Below are 20300 nucleotides of genomic sequence, written 5' to 3' on the forward strand. Positions count from 1 at the left end.
GGAAATGTGTACCTCACCTAACATACACAGGCACATCAACATCTTAAGGTAATATATACAACCCCTCGAATTTAAATATTTGGAACTTGGTCTTTCTTACCATGCTACGTTTGCTAGAAAACAAAGCTGACAGAGTCGATACTTGTTTCTGAAATACATCCATTCAAACTGCAATCTTAAAATGAAATGAACAACACAGTGGGATTGAGTGTGCTCTCAGCAAGTTCACTGATGATAGCATGCTGAGTGGCACAGTTCAAACAATAGAAGGGAGGGACACCATCCAGAGGGACTTGGACAAGCAAAAAAAGCAGGCACTCAAGAATCTGATGAGGTTCAACAAAGCCAAGTCCAAGTTGTTTTGCTTGGGTTGAGGCAATCCCAGATATGAGAACAGACTGGGAGACAAACTCAAAAGCAGCTCAGTGGAGGATTTGGGGATTCTGATGGACAAAAAGCTGTACATGAGACAGCAGTGTGCTCTTGGAGCTCAGAAAGGTGGCTGCACCAAAAGAGGGACGGCCAGCAGGCAAAGAGCAGTGATTGTCTCCCTCTACTCTGCCTTTGTGAGGCTCCATCTGGAGTACTGCGGAGCACAGTAGGGATGTGGAACTGTCAGAGCAGGTCCAGAGGAGGCCATGAAGACAAAAAAGGGCTGGAGCACCTCTCTTATGAAGAAAGGTCAAGGGAGTTGAGCTTGTTTAGCTTGGAGTAGGCTTGGGAAGATCTTACTGTGGCTTTCCAGTACTTGAAGAAAGCTTACAAGCAGGACCTGGACTGACATTTTATATGGTCTGACAGTGATAGGACAAGAAGGAATGGCTTTAAACTAAATGAAGGTTCATTTAGGTTAGATGTTAGGAAGAAGTTTTTTTACTCAGAGGATGGTGACAAGCTGGAATGGGTTGCCCAGAGAGGTTCTGGATGCTCCATCTTTGGAGGGGTTCAAGGCCAGGTGGGATGGGACCTTGGGTGGCCTGGTCTAGTGGCTGGCAACACTGCCATGGCAGGGGGTTGGAGCTAGACAATCTTTAAGGTCCCCTCCAACTTAAGCTATTCTTTGATATGATAAACTGATAATGATCAGTTTTGATTTTTCATTCCTTGTTACATTATATATAGCATGCTTAGCCATGTTTCTATAAGCTAACTGTAGCAAACTCCTGCATTTACTTCTTTCTTACTCTAATTTCTTATGCTAGTAAGTCTCAAAGTAAACAACTGTATTCAAGGTCATATTTTGCTTAGGTTCTCACTTCTTATTTACTGGTACTTTGAATACATTCTGTGTGTGTATACACACATATCTACAATGAATGATGGGCTAACGTAGCATGGAGTTTTGTATTATCACAAATACTTAAGATTATAAAATGCAGTCTTATTTAACCTCAGATGGGAATTTGTACCTATGTTAGTACATGAAAAAGGCAGTTCTTATGCTTTGAACAAATGTTTTAAGACGCTGTTAAACTGAACAGTTTAAAACAGTGAGCAGTCACTCATATTATGTAAACTTGAGAGGAAAAAAAAAATCAGTAAAGTGCAGATCCAATTAAAAACAATAAACTGTATAGAAATAGAGACTGAAATTGTATCAGCCTTCAAGACAGCCACCCTATTTTGTTGTTGGTTTTTTTTTTGTTCTGACACAAGAACAGAAACATTCTTTTTAAAAAGAATTCACATAACTAGTGACTTTTCTTCTAGAACTCTTGCTGGAACAAGGAATCTTCCTAATACAATTCCTTCTGCTTGATTTACAAGAACTCCCTCTCCCATACCACGTATAAGTCATTAACAAATCTGCAGATTAGTAGTGTGTTCATCTATCACTTTCTTTGTATTACTAAACAAAATAGGATTTTTTTTTTGTTATCTTGACTAAGCTATTTGACACTGTGGTGACATTGAAATTATTGTTTGAACAAGACTTGGAACTGGAAAAAACTCATTTTTAATGCATACCTTTTGAGAGTGGTGTATCAGTATCTTCTCAGTGGAGAAGTTAAAAACTGCAGTTACATCTGGCCCAGTCAAATTTACTTTAAGCACACTGCAGCAGCAACAAGGTGTTTTACTCAACAAGTAAAAATACTGTTTATCAGCCACGAGGAAACCAGCTTTCATTATCTGAAAAGCAGTTCTGTTGTCTGAATAGTGCTCCAAGGAGTTCTTTTGCAGGTGAGTATCTCTACCTGTAGACATGGCTTGACAAAGATTCATTTTTCATGTCCTGAAATAATTTCCATTAAAGATTCATAATCAGCGTATTCCTTCAGAGTTTGTATCATTTCATCTAGCATTTCTTCCCCTAACATGAAGCACTCTGTATGATGCACTGATCTGCTTATCCTGTGGTCAGTAATCCGGTCCTGTGGAAAGTTGTATGTTCTGATCTTCTCCGATCTTCCTTTAGTTCCAATCTATCAAACAAGAAGAATCAAGTTTACAACACTGATTAAAAGCCTTCTTGTAGGAAGAGTGAAATACTGATTAAGCATTTAAAATGAAATTTTTCTCTTTCTTATAAATACATAGTATCTGTTATGTAGTGCTTGGACTAGATCGGTAGTCACACTAATTGCACTTAAACATGCGAAAGAACACAGGAGTTAACCCCCAAGAACGTATGCTCATATAGAATTAAATCTTCACAAAATGAAACTTACTTGAATCTTTCGAACACTGTTTCTCTTTCTGGTTTCTTCTTCTAGTTTGATGTTGTACAGTTTAGCACAGAGCATTTGCATAGCCTTCTCTTTGTTTCTAATTTGAGATCTTTCTTGCTGACATTCAGATGTGACCCCTGCCAAAAACATAATGAGAATTAACACTAAACTGGAACATATAAAAAAGAGTTTGCAATTTCTAGAGATTTTTATTATGTGGAAAAAAAATGTATATTTGGACAAGGAAGGTGAAAGTCCAGGCTCCTTCATGTCTGATGATACTTTGGGGACAGAACTGCTAACTGCAGGCTGAGTTGTGTTTTGAGCTTTATGGCAGAAGAAAATAAATTTATTTTGGTATATTGAACAATGAAATAAGTTATAAACTTCTAAAGATATCTAATATATAGTTTATATAATTATATATGATATGATATATTAATATATAATTTTTTTTTACCGCAGTTCTAGGAAATTTAGCAGTAAAACAGCAGGAATGTACACTAGATAGTGGCTATACAGAACATACAAAAAAAAAGTATGGTCTCTTCTAAAAAATATACAATTCAAGCTAAGACAGTAAATGAACAACCTAAGAAAAGAGCAGGAAAAATAAACACAGGAAGAAGATGGTACAACCTAAGTTTCTATTTGGAAATGCTATAAGTAACTCTGGTAAGATTACAGTACACTGATACATAATTACTTAGCATTAATGTATGAAATACAAGTTTTGTTGTCTTAAAGCAAACTTTAAGAACAACTTTTGGGGTCACAGTGAAGACTTGTAAATGGAGTTGGGATGACAGAAATTGAAAGTGAAAGAATACTTGAAAAGCAAGAGAGATTATGAAGATAAATAAGAAAATTTCAGATTAGGTGAAATGCAAAAAAAAAAAAAAAAAAAAAAAAAAAGAAGACCCCACGAATACCCCTATGCACTACTCCTAGCACATAAACACGAAAAACAATTGCAATACGTTTTAATATTTTTATTAAAAAAAAAACCTAATAACTGCCTTCAGCAAAAGCTAAGACCATTTGCTGCTGCTTGTCTGCACATTTGGAAAAAAAAAAAACAATACCAAATTTTTCTAATCTGAGTACTTTTTTGTCACTGTGTCTTAAATAGAATTCTATTATCTTCACTATTTACCCTCCACTTTACTGAGGTGATGCAACAAGTGTAGAGTGGATTTATGTATTCAATAAATGCAAAGAAATGGGTGGCAAAAACCTGGATATGCAAAGATAAAGTGTACTCAGGATTACCCTGAGGCTGTAAAGCCTGACTAATGTTTGTGGAGGAGAAGAGGAAAAGTTAAAAAGCAATGAAAGTCAAAGGCAGATGTTGTGGATTGCTCAAAAGGAGGTTAAAAGCTTAGAAACAGCAATAAAAGATAGGATAGCTGACATCAGGTAGCATTTCAGGGTGTATCTTATCCCTCTTACACTTCCTAACCTGAGCCCTGGGGATGGGTGTTGTAATTATGTCTGCAATCCATAGGAAAGGAGCCAGAAGACAAATGGAAGCTGGCAACCTAAGCACACTCTGCAACGGATGACACTTAAAACTTACTTACTTACTCAATAAGGAAAAAGAGCAACCTCTCTTTCAGAGAACAGTCAAGAAAAAGTACATCCTAAGATTTTAACTTCTGTTTTTCAATTTCTTTTCTGTTAGTTGAAAGCTTAATATAAAACTTTTTTTATAAATTGATTTTAATACTTCATGAGTGTCACACTTAATGGAAAAACTGACAGCTTACCTACTAAGGCCTTAACTATTACAAATAAGGGTAAGCACAAGACACCGCCTTTACAACGTTATAGAGATTTTCTGCACACGCAAAAATAACACAAAAACTTTGCTCTTCAGTTACCCGGGTTTGAAACTGTTCTTTCAAATAACATAGTACAAAGGAAATTATGACCGTATTTTTACAGTGTAGTTCTTATAGTAAGGAAAATTGAAGCACCTGTTGGAATATGAACTATCCGTACAGCACTGTCTGTGGTATTGACATGCTGCCCTCCAGCTCCACTAGCTCTCTTCGTTTCTATTCGCAAATCTTTTGGATTAATTTTCAGCTCCATCTGTCATGGGAGACAAAAAGAAAAGAAGTCAAATTGCACAATTGGTTTATTTTATAAAACATATTCAGGCAAGATCAAACAAATTTTTTTTCCTAAAGTTTGAGTGGTAGCTCAGACCCACTTACAAAAAGCGGGGAAATCAAAGATAACCATCCATGAGCACTTATCTCCTCCCTCTTCTGAAAGTTCTGCACTCTCCCTCAGACAAGTTAAACAGTATTTGAACTTGACTAGATGGGTTTCACATAAAAGAGAACATGCTGACTTTGTTGGCTCTGGAATGGGGTGGTGATCTCTGGGAGGAAGTAATGAAACAGCTTAGGGACAAGAAGAAGGAATAAAATATTTTGGCAGTTTGCTAGGACGAACATTCAAGGTTTTAATTATTAGCCAGTTATTTAAAACCAAGCAAATTTGCTAAGGATGAATTGTCACTTATGCAATTTGGAAGGGGAAAATGAGGATACTATAAAAATAAGTAAGAGGGATGCTAAAACAAATATCTATGTCCTCTCTAAACTAAATAAGTCTTTTGCCACTGCATCCACTGAACATGCAAGGCACAGTTACAGTATATTTTCAAGTGACAGTGAAGTAAACTGCCAGTGAGTTTGAGATAACAACTATGATGAAATATAGAAATTATTTATTTTATTCCCTTAGGCAAAAATAAGCAATCAAATACAACTTAAAACTTTTAGTTCAAAAAGCAAAATCATAATTAAGAGAGAACAACTAGACAGACAGAAAAGACTTTGGTACAAGCAATAAGGCAAGAAAAAGCATTGCTTATGGTAATACCTGTTATACTAAAAATAAATGTTACCTCAGTGGGTTGGGGTAATATTGCAACAGTCATTGTGCTGGTGTGAATGCGCCCTTGTTTTTCTGTCTTTGGCACACGCTGAACACGATGCACTCCTCCTTCAAATTTCATGTACTTGTAAGCATCAAGGCCTGCTATACTGGCAACTGCATGTCTTAGGCCACCTTAAATAAAAAACAGTTGTAGAAGTGTAAACAATATTGGCTACATGTTATTACATTTCAAGCATACTGAGGCATCATTGTTGTTTATTTCTTAAAACTACATATTGATCATTTTGATGCTTGAGTAGGATTACATCAAAAATGCAAGAGAACTCCAAAACATACATTCTCACACAATATATCAAGTAAAGGACAGTCAAGATCTTCTCACAGAATCCAATTAAATTTTTTATACATACATAAAAGGTTGTTTATGAGCCATGCACACATACAATACTTCAACTATAGCAGAAAACTGACACCAATTGTAAGTTTATGTAAAGATCAAGTTTTGAGAGCCACTTTCAGTAACTATATCAATTTCTTTTGAGTAGTATTTGAGAACCTCAACATGTAATGGATACAGAAAAAAACCATCACAGTAAGTCCATGGACTTACTGTGGGACATCTGTTTTTTTTTTTTAAATTATTCTTCCCCATTCTCTTTTACGCCTCATGTTTGTTCTTCCATTTCAAGTTTTTACTCCATCAGAATTAGCAGAGTTCCTGCCCCCTTACCCGCATATTAAGCAAAATGTTTGACAGCAACACACTGAAAGTTAGCATAGAAAGTTCAGAATTGGAACTTTCGAACTAAGACCCAATACAATCAAGACAGAAAGTTTGTTGCAATACTAGTTGATGGCATTCTTCCTCCTCATTTGCCAGAGTGCAATCCTTTCAACTGTGCTAGTAGAACTGTTTCAAAGATTAGAGAACTGATGGCACTTTAAGTGAATGTAATTATTATTATTATTATTTTAACTGCTTTGTTTTTTTTATTCAAATCAGTTCCCAGATCCCATTCTCAGCAGAACAGGTGGTGTGCCAAGGGAGATACTGAAAAAGAGAAAACCTTGAAAGAATATTGCTGCATGAAGTCTTTGAACGTAAAAGCACAGCCCAGGAAAATGAGAGGCACATACATACTTCTCAGAAATACCATTTTAGGCTCTCTAGGTTAAGGGACAAGGTAACAGCTTTATAAAATGAAAGATGAAGAGAACATAGAATGTGATATCACTGCACAGTACAGAAGTCAGTCATCAGCCAGAATGCAGGCGAGGTTTTTCACTACTACTGCAAATGTTTTTGTTCTACAGAAATGTAATGCTCCCTCCTGACTTTACTGAAACATATTACTTTTTACAGTTAGGTTTGTCAAAATCAGCTGAAATTGCCTTTTTTCCTTACTTTCACCTCATTTTTGTCCCTGTGAATTCTAAAATTTTACTCCCATCTGTAGAGATCTATATTACTTTCCAATCAAATGCATCACTCAACACAAGCAGTTCTTGATTTATAGTCATTATCTACAACCAATTCTGTAAGACAAAACCATCATGATAAATATGACTCAAAAGCATGTATTTTAACTAATAAGAAAATGCATCAAACACTTCAGTTTAAATCAATACTCTCTAACAGGCGCCACGAAATCTTAATTATTATGCAAACAGTATTCAAATAAACAAAATAACCCTACTTGTAGAAGAAGATATACGTAACCTAAGCACACTGTGTATTTGTGTTTGCAGTGCTAGAATTAAAACATAGTTGCTCCTTCAGATGTAAAAGTACTAAACAATAATAATAGTAAAAAAAAAAAAAAAAAAAAAAAAAATCACAACAACAAAAAGATATAAGAAGCATTTTCTGCACATGAGGAAAAAGCCAAGCCAAATTCAATGTAAAAATAACTTGAATGGCACTCTAGGCAAAATTAATTATGTAATAAGCAGTTCATTGCAATAGCTAATGTTCTGTCTTTTCTCCCTCACTTGTCCTGGCATTAGTACATCTACAACAGGTACAGTCTGCCTATGTGAGCTGCAGTTACATCTGTGATATGTTGAGGAGACTTTAAGTCTGTAGCAATGATTGTGCAACTGTGGTAATGTGGAGCTTAGTATAAGATGACCAAGAAACTAGCTTAAAACAGGTATTTATTTAGGTCATATTCAGATACGTTATTACACTTCAGATACACTATTACCAATACACAGTAACTTCAGGTTTATCAAGAAACACAGTCAAATCCAAGAAAATTCAAACAAACCTTCTATCCATTTTTTAAATTTTTTTTAATTTTTTTAATATTGCAAACATTACTTAGGCCTGTCAAACACAGCTAGCTCCTACTACCTATTGTTTGCCTCTAACTAAAAGCGTCCTCTCCATTCTGTAAGGCCAAGGTGCAACAAACAAGGAGCTTGAGCTCTGTTAGTTTCCTTATGTCACCTTATATTCAGACCGCAACAAAGTTTGATATCTATGTTTCCACCTGCTGCTATAGAGCAAGGAGTAGAGGATAAATAACACCACATGCGACTGTGCTTTACTGTGCATGTTAAACCTCAAATGTGCTATTTCTCAGAGTCATTTCTGGTGGTGTGTCCATAATGTAAATTAGGAGTGGATTCAGAATAATTCTTAGCTGCAGCAGTGCTTAACATTCACCTCATTAACCTGTTTGCGTTTAGATTCTGGAGCTCTTTGAAATGAGGAAGCTTGATCTTTTAGTATAGGACCTTCTTTTTGCTCATGCAGTCCATAAGAATTCAGTGTGGATGGGATATAACCACCAGCCATATCAGTGAATATCTTTAACTTGCTTCTAAATAAACACTGGACCTGTATAGGAATGTGGTGTCTGTGCCACCTACAGTGGTTCTACCTTACAACTTACTCCCAGCATCTCAAGTTTTGGATGTGTGAGTGGTCATAAAAATGAGTATGGTGAGGAAATGCATTTAAGAGGCAAAGAAAGAATAAGGCTATTTTTTTTTATTGCAAATTTATATCCTCCTTCTCTAAATATTCATCTCATTCTATAGGCAAGTCCTCAGCAAGTCAAAGTAGTTCTGACACGTATCTAACCCCATTAAAAAAGAAGCATCAATAAGAAAAAAAAGGCTAGATATGTATTAATTTATGACTCTCATTTCCAATTTCAAGCACTGAAAAGGATACTTCTGCAGGTTTGTGTTCGTTATCTAAGAATTCACCAAAAAGGTAGTCAAGCACAGCTCCCTTTCTCTTGTAATCTCAGGGCTGCTAGTTGAGTCAGATCTGCCTGAACTATCCACTAACAATAGGTAGCTTTTAAGCCAAATCAGCAGATTGATGCAATTAGCACTGCAGCCTCAAAACCGCTAATGGAGAGACACAGAAGAGATGTAAAGTTGGCAGCTGGCTATAAAGTGGGACTGTCCCTATTAAAGCTGACTTCTTCCGTAAGTCCCTCTTCTTGAGGTATGAAATAAAGAAAACTCCTCCCTTTCCCTCATATCGTTTATACTCATCTAACCTGTACAATGCTGATTCAATTTGCTTTTAAAAGCAAGTAAGTTTGTCATTGCAGAATCTAGTTCAGTTTCTGGTGAAGTACTGACTGAAGAGAGATTAGCTGTTCTGATGGATTACATCCTGTAATTTCCCAGCTCTTCCAACTACATCTTCAACGTTTCTCAAGCAAGCTGTTTTCCTTGTTTTTCTTTCCTCAATTAAAACAAAAATTTTAAATGATTATTTTTCATGCTGTTCGTTACTTTTTATCAATACCTATCCATCAGAAGAGTTAATAAAAACATAATTATAACTATGAACTGTTTGTAGCTATAAAAAAGAAAAAAGGATGCTGATGAAAATACAAATAGTTTCAAGTACTAGATGCAAAATGCGTGAGCACCCAACTACCAATCCATTCCCACTGTAAAATACACATTACTGCCACAGCAAAATATAGGTTACCAAAATACACTAGCTTTACTTACCACACTATACATAACAGCAAGGCTGCAGATCTGTCAACACAGACTTAGCAGGTCCAGCCTGCTGAGAACTGTGACTAGCTATCTGTCAAAATGTGGTCCCTACCACCACTCATGCACACCATCATATTTCAGACTGCAGTTAACCTGAGCTCACTGAACCTTCGACTGCTGGAAGGACATGAAGTCACATTTTTCTGCTTCCACTCTCTCCACGATTATTTCTCTTTCCCTCTGTTGTACTGGATCACCTGAAAACTGATTAATTTTTGTATGATGTTTGTCTGCTGAATTAACTTGGTAATGAGGCTTTCAGCAATGATGGAAGTGTCAGTGCAGAAAAGTCATGCAGAGACAGCAGCCTGATTTTTGTGAAACAAATTTACACACCAGCTGGTACAATCAGTAAATTAATGTTCCTGCCTCTGTTTGTTATGTAAACCTACCATGCTCTCTTTCTGTAAACACACTGCTCCCAGAGATGCAGAGAATCAACTTAACAGCTCCATCACCAAATACAACAGTTTCTAATCTTCTTGCATTCAGCTACAAGTTGCTCTTTATTTTATGCTATTTATTTTTATAAAGGCACCTCTTTTCACTAGCATCAGTAAGGTGAAAAACTGATAAGTTAAATTTTACTCAAAGGCTTTTTTAGGTGATCATATGTTTTAGTTCTCCTCTCAAAGTTTCGGCAACTCCCTCACTTCATGTATCCATTAGCTGTTACATTAGCTATATCCAAACATCTCCTTTCCATGTACAATCCTCAACTGACATTACTTTAAAAAATTCAAGATATTTTGGATTAAATGCAAAGAACCCTTTTAATAAAAATGTTTTCCTCTCTGCCAAAAAAAGCCATAACAATAAATGGACTTTCAATCCGCCTTTAAACCAACCTATAAACAAAAGGTGCTTGCATTTTTAAGTAAATAGAACAGCATATCAAGATAAAACAAAAATATATATATATATATTTCTTTTTACAAACACAGGTTATATAAAACTAAAACATAACAGCATGACCTTCTGAATTTCTTATCTGCAAGCCCTTAGTTTCATTTCTGTTTTTTTGAAACTACTGAAATATTTTTTTTTTTAGTATGTTACTATTTCAATAGCGCTTCTCAAGTGGGATATCACTCTCAAATACAGAAGCTGAAGAAAATTGTACCCAGACATTCAATCTCTGCTTCTAAATATAATTTCCCAGAAATTCGTTTCCTGTAGTCAGGAAATTCATATGGCATAAGAATGAATTTTTCAGCTTAAATTAGAATGTTATAAACAATTAACCTTTTTTTTTTTTTGGTAAGATACTGACCTATTTCACTGGGAAAATATTCTAGTATTTCAAATTTCCACTTTTTATAGGCAGCGTATCGTCGATACATATCAAATATCTCTGAAGTGAACAGCATCGCTTCTTGTCCTCCAACTCCAGCAGTTACTTCCATGACCAGACCACTGTTTGTTTCTTCTGAAGGAATCAAAAGCAATACTATCTGTGAATGCAAAAACACTCATCTAAGATCTCCCCCTTCAATCCAGAACTGATACTGTATAAAATGCCATGCAATAATTTATCTACTCTGCATTCTCCTGCATTAACTCACAGACTCTCCAGAATCTGCTTTGACAACCCTTGAATTAATACACAGGAACTGGGAGGGGAGGATGCTGCATTGCCAAAAGCCTCCCTGGGTCTGTTTGCAGAAACAAAAGATTTATTCCAAGACCCACAAAACTTCATAGAACTTTTCATCAATTAGAAGCACTGCACCAGTTGCACACCATAGGATATATAATGATTCTTGCAAGAAAACAAAACTTCTCCATTCTCATTACATTCCTCTTTAAACCAGCATCAACTTCAGAACTAAGAAGATGCTCTGGATTACATTTCAACACCAATTCAGCTATATTATTTTTATTTATTTAAAGGTGAGATGGCTTTATTGATCTGTTGGATAAAGATATACCAGAATATTAGAACCAAAAACTATATAATAGTTCTGAAGGATTGATTAAAACTCTGTATGACTTATAAATAATTTTCAATCATCCTTCTTTACTAGTACTAGGTGATGTCTCTTTCTACTTCAGCTTTCCCTTTCTTCTTTTAGCATATATCATAAATATCTACTAATAAATAAATATCTATTTTTTATAGATATTTATAATAATATGACTGTTCCATTGCTGCCAAAAGAACAAAGAATGTGAGTTACAGTCTATTTCTACTAACAGCCAGCCAGCTTCTAGTTTGCCAGTAGCATTAGGAACATGTTAGCAGTTTACATAAAGGTAACTATTTGATACAAATACCCATAGATACTATGTAGAACCTATACAAGGTAGCAGTCTAAAGCAGTTACATAGTATTACACTATTTTTTTCAAAACCACATCACGCAAGTTGAAAGTTCCTAACCAATAACAAGCTGAACACCCACAAAGGTACAACCAGAAGAGACCAACTACAGCACCCACCTATCAGGATGAACTGACAAAAAAAATTCAGCCACAGACTATCTATATGCAATCTGCATTTTCCATTTTCTTTAGGTAACAGACACTGGTTGAGGAGTACAGATGGCAGAGGTCAGGAGGGGGGAAAGGAGAAGAGTTCATCATACATATCTTATTTAATGAGAGGACAACTTGGCTTTGTTAACTTAGGAATGGCAAGGAAACAACAAGCTTTCAGAGGCAATCTAACCTGGTGTTTCAGTTCAGCGATCTCTTCTTCACAGGAAACGATTTCCCTTTCTGCAAGTTTCCGCAGATCTTCACTTTCATCTGGAATATTTGAGTATGGTTAATCCTCAGACTTAAACCAGTGGCACTCTCAGAAAACCTTCTGAAAAAAAACCATCTGAAGAACTTACTCTACAAAATAAACAAAATCACATCAAATCTGTCAGAACATGTGATTAATGTTACGATCTAGAACAATGACAAACAGTGTTCACTGGAACAAGAATTGTTCCAGTGAGATGTTTCTACACCTGAAACACAAGCAATCCCACTTCGGCATAAGAAAGAAAACATAACTGTATGTTTTCTTGAAACAAACTGTAATGGTGGCCAAAATATGGAGAAGGCTGCCCAGGGATGTTCAGGGGTCTCACCCCTGCAGACAGCCAGACCCAAACTGGACATGGCCGTGGGCTATGTGTGACTGCTCTGGGCAGTGGGCTGAGCCATTCCCTGAGGGGCCTTCCAACCTCAGTCACCCCAGGATCCTGGGGAACACCCTCCTGTATTTCACTGTGATAGGGACATCAAGGATCAAAGTGTAGAGTCCCACGATTAACATTTCATTAAAAGGACTCTGTATGTAAAAATTGCACATCAGTAGCAGTAACTTCAAGTACTCTATCTGTAACAAGTTACTGTAAGGCAGCTGCAGAATTTCTAACACACTGCTGAAAGACACAAATATTCAAGAGTTCTCACATAAGAGGAACTTGTAATTTTAAGATGATACTTGACTGATCAACACTCATAATTTACAGTTAGACTTGTTTTCCTGTGCTACTGTTTAAATGTTAAGATGTCCCTTCCTCCCACTCTCTGGTCACTATCAAATTTCAGACTTAAACAAAATACAGCTTAAACCACCTCTGACCTGTAGTAATTCAGCTCACTTGCCCAAAAGAAAACAAAATAAACCCTCCAAAAGGAGTAAATTACATACATAATGAAAAGGCGTGGAACACAAGGACAGAACTGCATAGTCAATGGCACAAGACCAAAACAAAAGATGCCAGCCACCATCTCTTTGTGCACAGCTGAGTCTGGGAGGTACCCTCACAGCAAATACACACCTTTTCAGTACTGTGATTCATGTTAGCAATTAACTACATTTTAAAATAACTTTTGTTGTCTTTAAAGATCACATTCAACATCTGGGGATTATTTTTTTCCAAATCACTTCTGCAAAAAGGGAAGGAAAAGAAAAAAAGCATGTGTAAACTGGTTTCAATAAAAAGTATGCTTTATTTACAGCTGGCAAGAAGCACACATGGCTGAGTGGCTGCTGAACTGTGATACCTTAAACGCATTAAATTGATCACCTGCATCCATCTACTTCTTTATTTTAGACTGACTACTGTCTGATCAAGGTCTAGCATTAAGGCCAACAGAATCAGATATTCGCTAAGTAATTGTGAAGAACAAACCTATTTCATAGCACAATTGCATATCTTAATATAGAAATGTAAAACAAGCTCTAAAATCACTTAAGAGACATATGGTCTGATTTTTGGGTGGCCCTGTGCGGAGCCAAGAGTTGGAATCGATGATCCTTGGGCAGTGATAGGAAAAGGGGGAATGGTTTTAAACCATGATGGGAGGTTTAGGTTAGATATTAGGAGGAAGTTTTTTACAGAGAGGGTGGTAATACACTGGAACATGTTGCCCAAGGAGGTTGGGGATGCCCCATCCCTGGAGGCATTCAAGGCCAGGCTGGATGTGGCTCTGGGCAGCCTGGTCTGGTGGTTGGCAACCCTGCACACAGCAGGGGGGTTGAAACTAGATGATCATCGTGGTCCTTTTCAACCCAGGCTATTCTATGACGATTATATGATCCACGTGGGGCCCTTTCAATTTTGCATATTCTATGATCCTATTACATAGAAATATTTTTAAGGATGAGCTGCAAAAGTGGTCACAGTGACCGACCAAACCCTTATGGCCACTTTGCTTAAGATCAACATCAGGTTGAAGGGAAGGGTTCAAAAGGGAGACAAAAATCCTTCACTCTATCTCCACATAACAGAAACTAACAGCTTTGGGCCAACTAATAACTTTTCCAACTGAAGCATTTCTCTTTTTTTCACTCCACGTCGGAAGAAAATGAACTGGGGAGAAAAAAGGAAAAACACTTTCCTTTCGAACAACGTTTGACATCTCCTCCAGCCAAAGCAACGAGAGATTTTAGCACTACCGTGCAGCCCCGAGCGCGCCCCCGCGGAACGGCACGCATCCCACGCATGCGCAGCCGATACCCTTACAGGTCGGCAGTGCCACTCATTCGCCTGCACCCGCCCCCTCCAGGAGGCCACCCAATCACGTCGGGTTATGCAAATTACACCCCGCACCGCCCATAAGGCCTCATGGACTCCAGCACGCCCTGCCCATGCAGATCTCTGCTCTGCCCTCCCCTCCCCGTCGCGGCGGCCTGAGGCGGGACCGGGCACAGGCCTTTCGGCGCGCCTCACCTTGCAGTGCCATCTCCCGCGTGTCTCGCAGCTCCCGTTCCTTGTCACGTAGCTGCTGGATTCTCGCCGCCAGCTCCGTTCCGGCCTCGCCCTGCACCCGCGCCTCCAGGAGGCGGCTTAAGGAAGGGATGGCAAACAGTTCGTCTAAGCGAGGCCGGGCGCTCAGCCCACGCCGCGGCTGTTGCGGACGTATTGCCGCCGCGCTGCCCCTGCCGGACACGGCTTGGTAGTTGCAGGCAGGCAGCGCGATTGCCCGGCAGCTTCGGGCCGCGCAGAGAGCTCGCGAGAATAGTCCCATACCGGCTGAGGACTGCTCCGTGCAGTCAGCTCTTCTTTCGGCAGCCCATCGCGCCGGAGGTAACCGAAGGCGCTCGGCTGTTTCCCTTCCGGGTTTCCGGAAGCTGCCGAAGAGGCTCGGCCCCGATATCAGCCATTGGGGCTCCCGTGGCGGAAACGAACGAAGGGTTTCGGCTCTCTTCGTCTCGTGGAGGGGGGCGGTGCTCTCTGATTGGCCGGCGCTGACAGTGCGTGCAGTGGGGGCTGGGTGGCGTTGAGCTGGGCTCGGAAAGTGTACTGAAGAATAATATAGGTTATTGTAAAAATATGCAACTGGCATAAAACTTTATTAGGCAGTAGTTTATGTTCCGGATGTCAAAGTCACATCTTTGCCATTCTTCCATTCTTGTTTGTGTCTTAACAGAAGGACATAACCATACTTCACAAGTGAACTACCCTGGTGGGATAGCAATAACCGCATCGTTGTACATGAATAAATCGTCATGGTCATGAGTGTTAATGCACCACTTTGAATAAAGCTCTATGACAAAAGTTATAACAGTAGTGTAGAATTAACTTACTTGAAGTAAATGTGGAAGTAAGCTGGGCAGTGGTGCATAGTGCAGCCTGGTTATTGTGGGTCCCAGTGACCGCAAATGATTGCCACCCACCCATGCAGCACCCAAAGCTGTAACAGGTGGATTGTGACCCTGTTTTAAATGGGAAAGATGTAATTCCACTGAGTGACAGGTTATGGATAAAGGAAGGGGCAAAACCTGACTCTTGGCATAACATGAGAGTAGTTGTTTCCCAAAAGTGCAATTCGTGTAATCCTTTTTCTAGCTCACATTGGTGCCACTGCTGCATTGTTCTTTTGTATTGCAAAAGACACACCTGCTGCCAAAGCCCCGAGGTCTGAGATGTGCAAGGAGGACTGAGGTTTCATCTCTGCAATGTGTGCTCAGGACAGAGGTGAACAGGACTGGGCAGCTGCAGCTGTATCCCAAGCTGCTCCAAAGGGGTGCTTCTACAAACAAAGCAGTGTTTTGGAGTTGAAAGTTAAACATGATTCAAAGCAATGTGTGGAAGACACATAAAGGGCTTTTGCAGCAATAGTTTGAGTATGGAAAACTTCCTGCTCCTTAATGCAGTAAGACCAGCCAGCTACTTACAAAGGCCTTCTCACCTCTTTTATATACTATTCACGGGCAAGTGGTTGTTGTGTTCACTACTGATGCAAGTCTGGCATCAAATGACAGTTCAAACCCCATTTATTTGATGACCTTGATGAAGGTCTACTGTATATTGTTGGTTTAGATCACAGCCTAGCAGACACTTCTGCATACTTTTAATTTAAAACAGGATATAATTAATGTGTGATTTCTATCAACTCTCTGTGAGTCACTGATTCTGTAGTGCTGTGAAGGGTTTTGTGGGTTCCACTGATGCTTGGATGAGTCTGAGACAGTGTGGACGCATTTCCAGGGCATTCTGCCCTGCCTGGTCTGGCCAGCGGACACTGAGGTCTCTTCCATACATATGTGTCTTCAAGCTAACTTAGATACTTCTGGCGTTTTCTGTGGTTTTATTTTATCCTGGGCATTTCAAACCACTTTCAGCTCAGATGCACATCACTAAGTTGAATGTGTGCAAAATACAACATATACTCAAGTATCTTCAAAACCTGAGGGTCTTACGAGTGTACCCACATGACACTGATGATCTGCTTATTTGTGTCTATTTGGCATTGTGCTCTGCTTGACGGAAAAGCTCGAACACCAGACAAAAATGACAAAAAACGTAACTCACATTCCATAGTGCTATATACATTCTCATGAAAAACTGAAATACAAGTTAAATACATACTTATTTTATTCCAGGCTATAGAATAAGTGTATTTAGGCAGTTTTTCAAAGTGTATTGTACACTGCATGCACAATTAATCAGTTTAATAGCTTGACTGTTTTACATTTTGTGTTCAAAGAACTGCATGACAGGCAATGAGATCATGTTATGGCACAAGTTGTTGTCCATTCGGACTATATTCATTTTTTCATAAAATTTTGGGAAACCCAAACTGATAGATGAAATGTCTATTAATCATTTTAATATGAGCATTTGCTCCAAGAAAGAAACTTCATACAAGTTATGTTCAGTTTATAAACCCCTCCAAATAGAGGATTTAAGACAAGAAATTTTGAACGTGATTTCATTGCAGTATTACACTGAAGACTGGTGTAATATTTGTCAAAATGATGTAACAGTTTCCAAATACAGGTTTTGGAATCTTTAGCTAGAAATCCAGGTAATATTTTAGGGCCCACACAGTTAGCTTTAAAAATGTCCTTGAAAGGATGACTTGTCTTTTCTGACAAGAACTTCTACCCTATGTGAAATATCTTATAAAGATAGATTATGACTAGCAGGTCACCATCAAATAGTAACATTAAGAATATGTAAGTCTACATTCGTAAAGGTTTTTGCATGCAGTTTTGTCTTACACATTGTTTAGATGTGTGAACCAAATGTTTGTGCCTCAAACACCAACCAACTTGAAATTACACTATGTAAGTATATACATATATGATGCTGTATATGTTTAGTATCACAGTAAATATAACTGGTATTAAATGATACTAGACATATGTAGGACCATAGTTAAATTCCAGTTAAGAAAAAAAGCCAGAAAAAATCATTCTTCTAACAGTATTTCACAGTAGAAGGAGGCAGTCCTTTCTCACTGACTTCTCCCCCCTCAGGATTTGTAAACATCATAGCTATTACTCTATCAGTATAATAATTGAATATTTTATTCATAATGGTAAGTAACTAACCAACATGAATAAAGTTGTCATAACACAATAACACTTTCAGACAAAACAGTTATTTATTAAAAGAAACATTTATAAATACTTTGTCTTGCATTTTAAACTACATTTTTCATAAATAACAATATTTAAAAGTGCTGAATATGGTAGGATAGTCAGCAACGCCACTGTAAACAGATTTGTTTTCCACTTTGTAGATTTTTTTTTTAGATCCCATTCTGTCAAACACTACAACAGTTAAAATAGTTGCATAGGGAATAGAGAATAGCCCTTTTAATCATCTCCTGAATTCTATATAAATTACAAAACCAAATGAGTTTAAGAAACAGTTTGTTAAATTGTTCTTATATATCCAAAAAAAGCACACAGGTTTCAAGTAAAAAGAATGACTAAAAAATTCCCCAACTTGCTATTTGAAGCATGTTCAATAAATTAAGAGGAAAAAAAAGAGAGAGAGAGAGAGAGAGGTAGTAAAATAAAGGAAAAAATAAGCCCCAGGAAATAAACTAATACCTGTTTCCTACCAGCTACTGTGTAGAGCCAGAGCAGCCTCGGTAGCAGCGATTTCAGCAAGAGCTGGCACCAAGGAGTAGCTTGCTGGTTGGAGCCAAGTTTGCTGGGGCTAGATTCCACTTAGTTACACAACTGTAAGACCTTTTGGACCCATCAAAAGCAATGGGAGTATGTTGTGTTTAGTCCTAGGAAAGTGAGAAGAACCTTGCCTCTAAAGTATTAGTACAAGACCAGAGCTGACAGTGTTAAATATATATATATACAAACATACATACATATATATATTTAACTAGCGTTCAGAACAATCTCATGGTTTATCTTCAGCAGTTTGTGAGGGATGTGAACACTCATTTGTCTCATATATGGTAGGTATGACGATGTTGGTTTTTTTTAAGTTCCAAGTCACTCTCTCTTTAAACATCAAAATGCATCCTAAAATTGGACATTTTTGGATAAAAAGGCCAAGCAAACACTTACTAAAACCACCATGGCAGAAAAGTGATTGGAGAACTGCGCTGCATTAGCTCTCATTTAGGGCTCAATACAGGACTCTCTACCCAGGAAAGATACCCACTGAGTTTCAGTAGGCATTTTGCTTGGGTAAGAACTGCAGATTTAGGAGCCCTTGAAATTTGGTTTAATATTACATTCCAAACTCCTTGTTCTCAAGGAGTTACTCAAAATCAATGAGGCCAGAAGCTAAGTCTTCTTTAACCGACCACCTTGTAAAACATTACTTTGCTTAAAAACATTTTTTGACTGGATTTAGCCTTAAAAAAAAAAAAAAAGAAATAAAAAAAGAATCTTACAGGACAAATGCAATTCATCAAAATGTTCTAAAATGCTCTAAAATGCTACATGTAGGCAATTTTTTATTAAATTTCTTTATTAAAAAAAAAAAAACTAAATTATCAAGCTTTCTGTGTTTGTTCTTTTTGTTTTCTTTTTTCTTTTTTCTTTTTTTTTTTTTTTTTTTTTTTTTTGCTGAAGTACATAACATTATACAACAGTGTTAGAACTGGATAGCCAGTCTTTAATAAATCAATTACAGTATCTGACATCTGAAATGTACATTGAAAATTTTTGTTCTTTTAACAATTAAACAATATCAGCGCATAGATTGTGTCACCCAGATACGGATCCCTTTTAGTGGTTTGTGCTTTTTTTTTTTTTTTTTTTTTTTTTTTTTTTTTTTTTTTGACATTGCAAACTCTGTAATGAAAATGCCACAGTTTTGGCAGTGAACAACCAGAGGAATCCTCCATGTGATTTATTTTAAATAAACAGTGATAAATAGCTCTTTCTTTTTCTATACAGAAATATTGGCTTCGAAAAGTCAGTGTATTGTACTCAGTAGAGCATGTTGAGTAATGCTACACCTTAAAAATTGGCTTTTTTCAGTTAGTGATGTTAAAAAATGCAAGCCTCTTTCTGGTTTGCTGCAGTTGTTTCTATGTACCATTAGACTGTATTGCACAAAAAAGTTCTTAAATACAGATATAATTTATGTTATTGGACTAAATATTGCAACAACTAAGTGGTAAGTGAAGCAGTTTTACCTTGCACATGCAGTGTGAGGATACACAAGGAGACTGTTCATAAAACTACAAATACATCATTGCAATCTTGACTGCATTGGGTGAAAGGGTTGTGAAACAAATGTATTTTGGCAAATCCGTTGTTTGCCTCCCATGCTATTTCAGGCAAGGAGGACCTTGGTAAAAACGTAGACAGAGACCATAGTATGTATTTGTTTTCTTCACAGTAGCCTGAGTAGAGCTAAAGTGTAGTTCTCCAGGAACCCAGCTCCAGATGTTAATAAACTACTTTTCTTCTGTCCCGCCCACCCCCGAAAAGATCAAGTTATTTTATTTGAAAATT

General features: G+C 37.6%; 1 protein-coding gene across 1 annotated transcript; it reads right to left on the reverse strand.

The window, feature by feature from the left end:
• Nucleotides 1-2222: 2222 nt before the first annotated feature.
• MTRF1L (mitochondrial translation release factor 1 like) lies at nt 2223-15100 on the reverse strand (the record flags this gene model as incomplete). The annotated part of the gene is made up of 7 exons (XM_079550718.1): nt 2223-2426; nt 2673-2809; nt 4652-4769; nt 5596-5759; nt 10900-11080; nt 12297-12376; nt 14803-15100. The coding sequence occupies 7 exons, from the start codon at nt 15098-15100 to the stop codon at nt 2223-2225; spliced, it is 1182 nt and encodes a 393-aa protein (XP_079406844.1).
• Between the last annotated feature and the right edge of the window lie 5200 nt (nt 15101-20300).

This window comes from Tetrao urogallus, assembly GCF_951394365.1.
Source record: "Tetrao urogallus genome assembly, chromosome: 2".
Classification (NCBI taxonomy): domain Eukaryota; kingdom Metazoa; phylum Chordata; class Aves; order Galliformes; family Phasianidae; genus Tetrao; species Tetrao urogallus.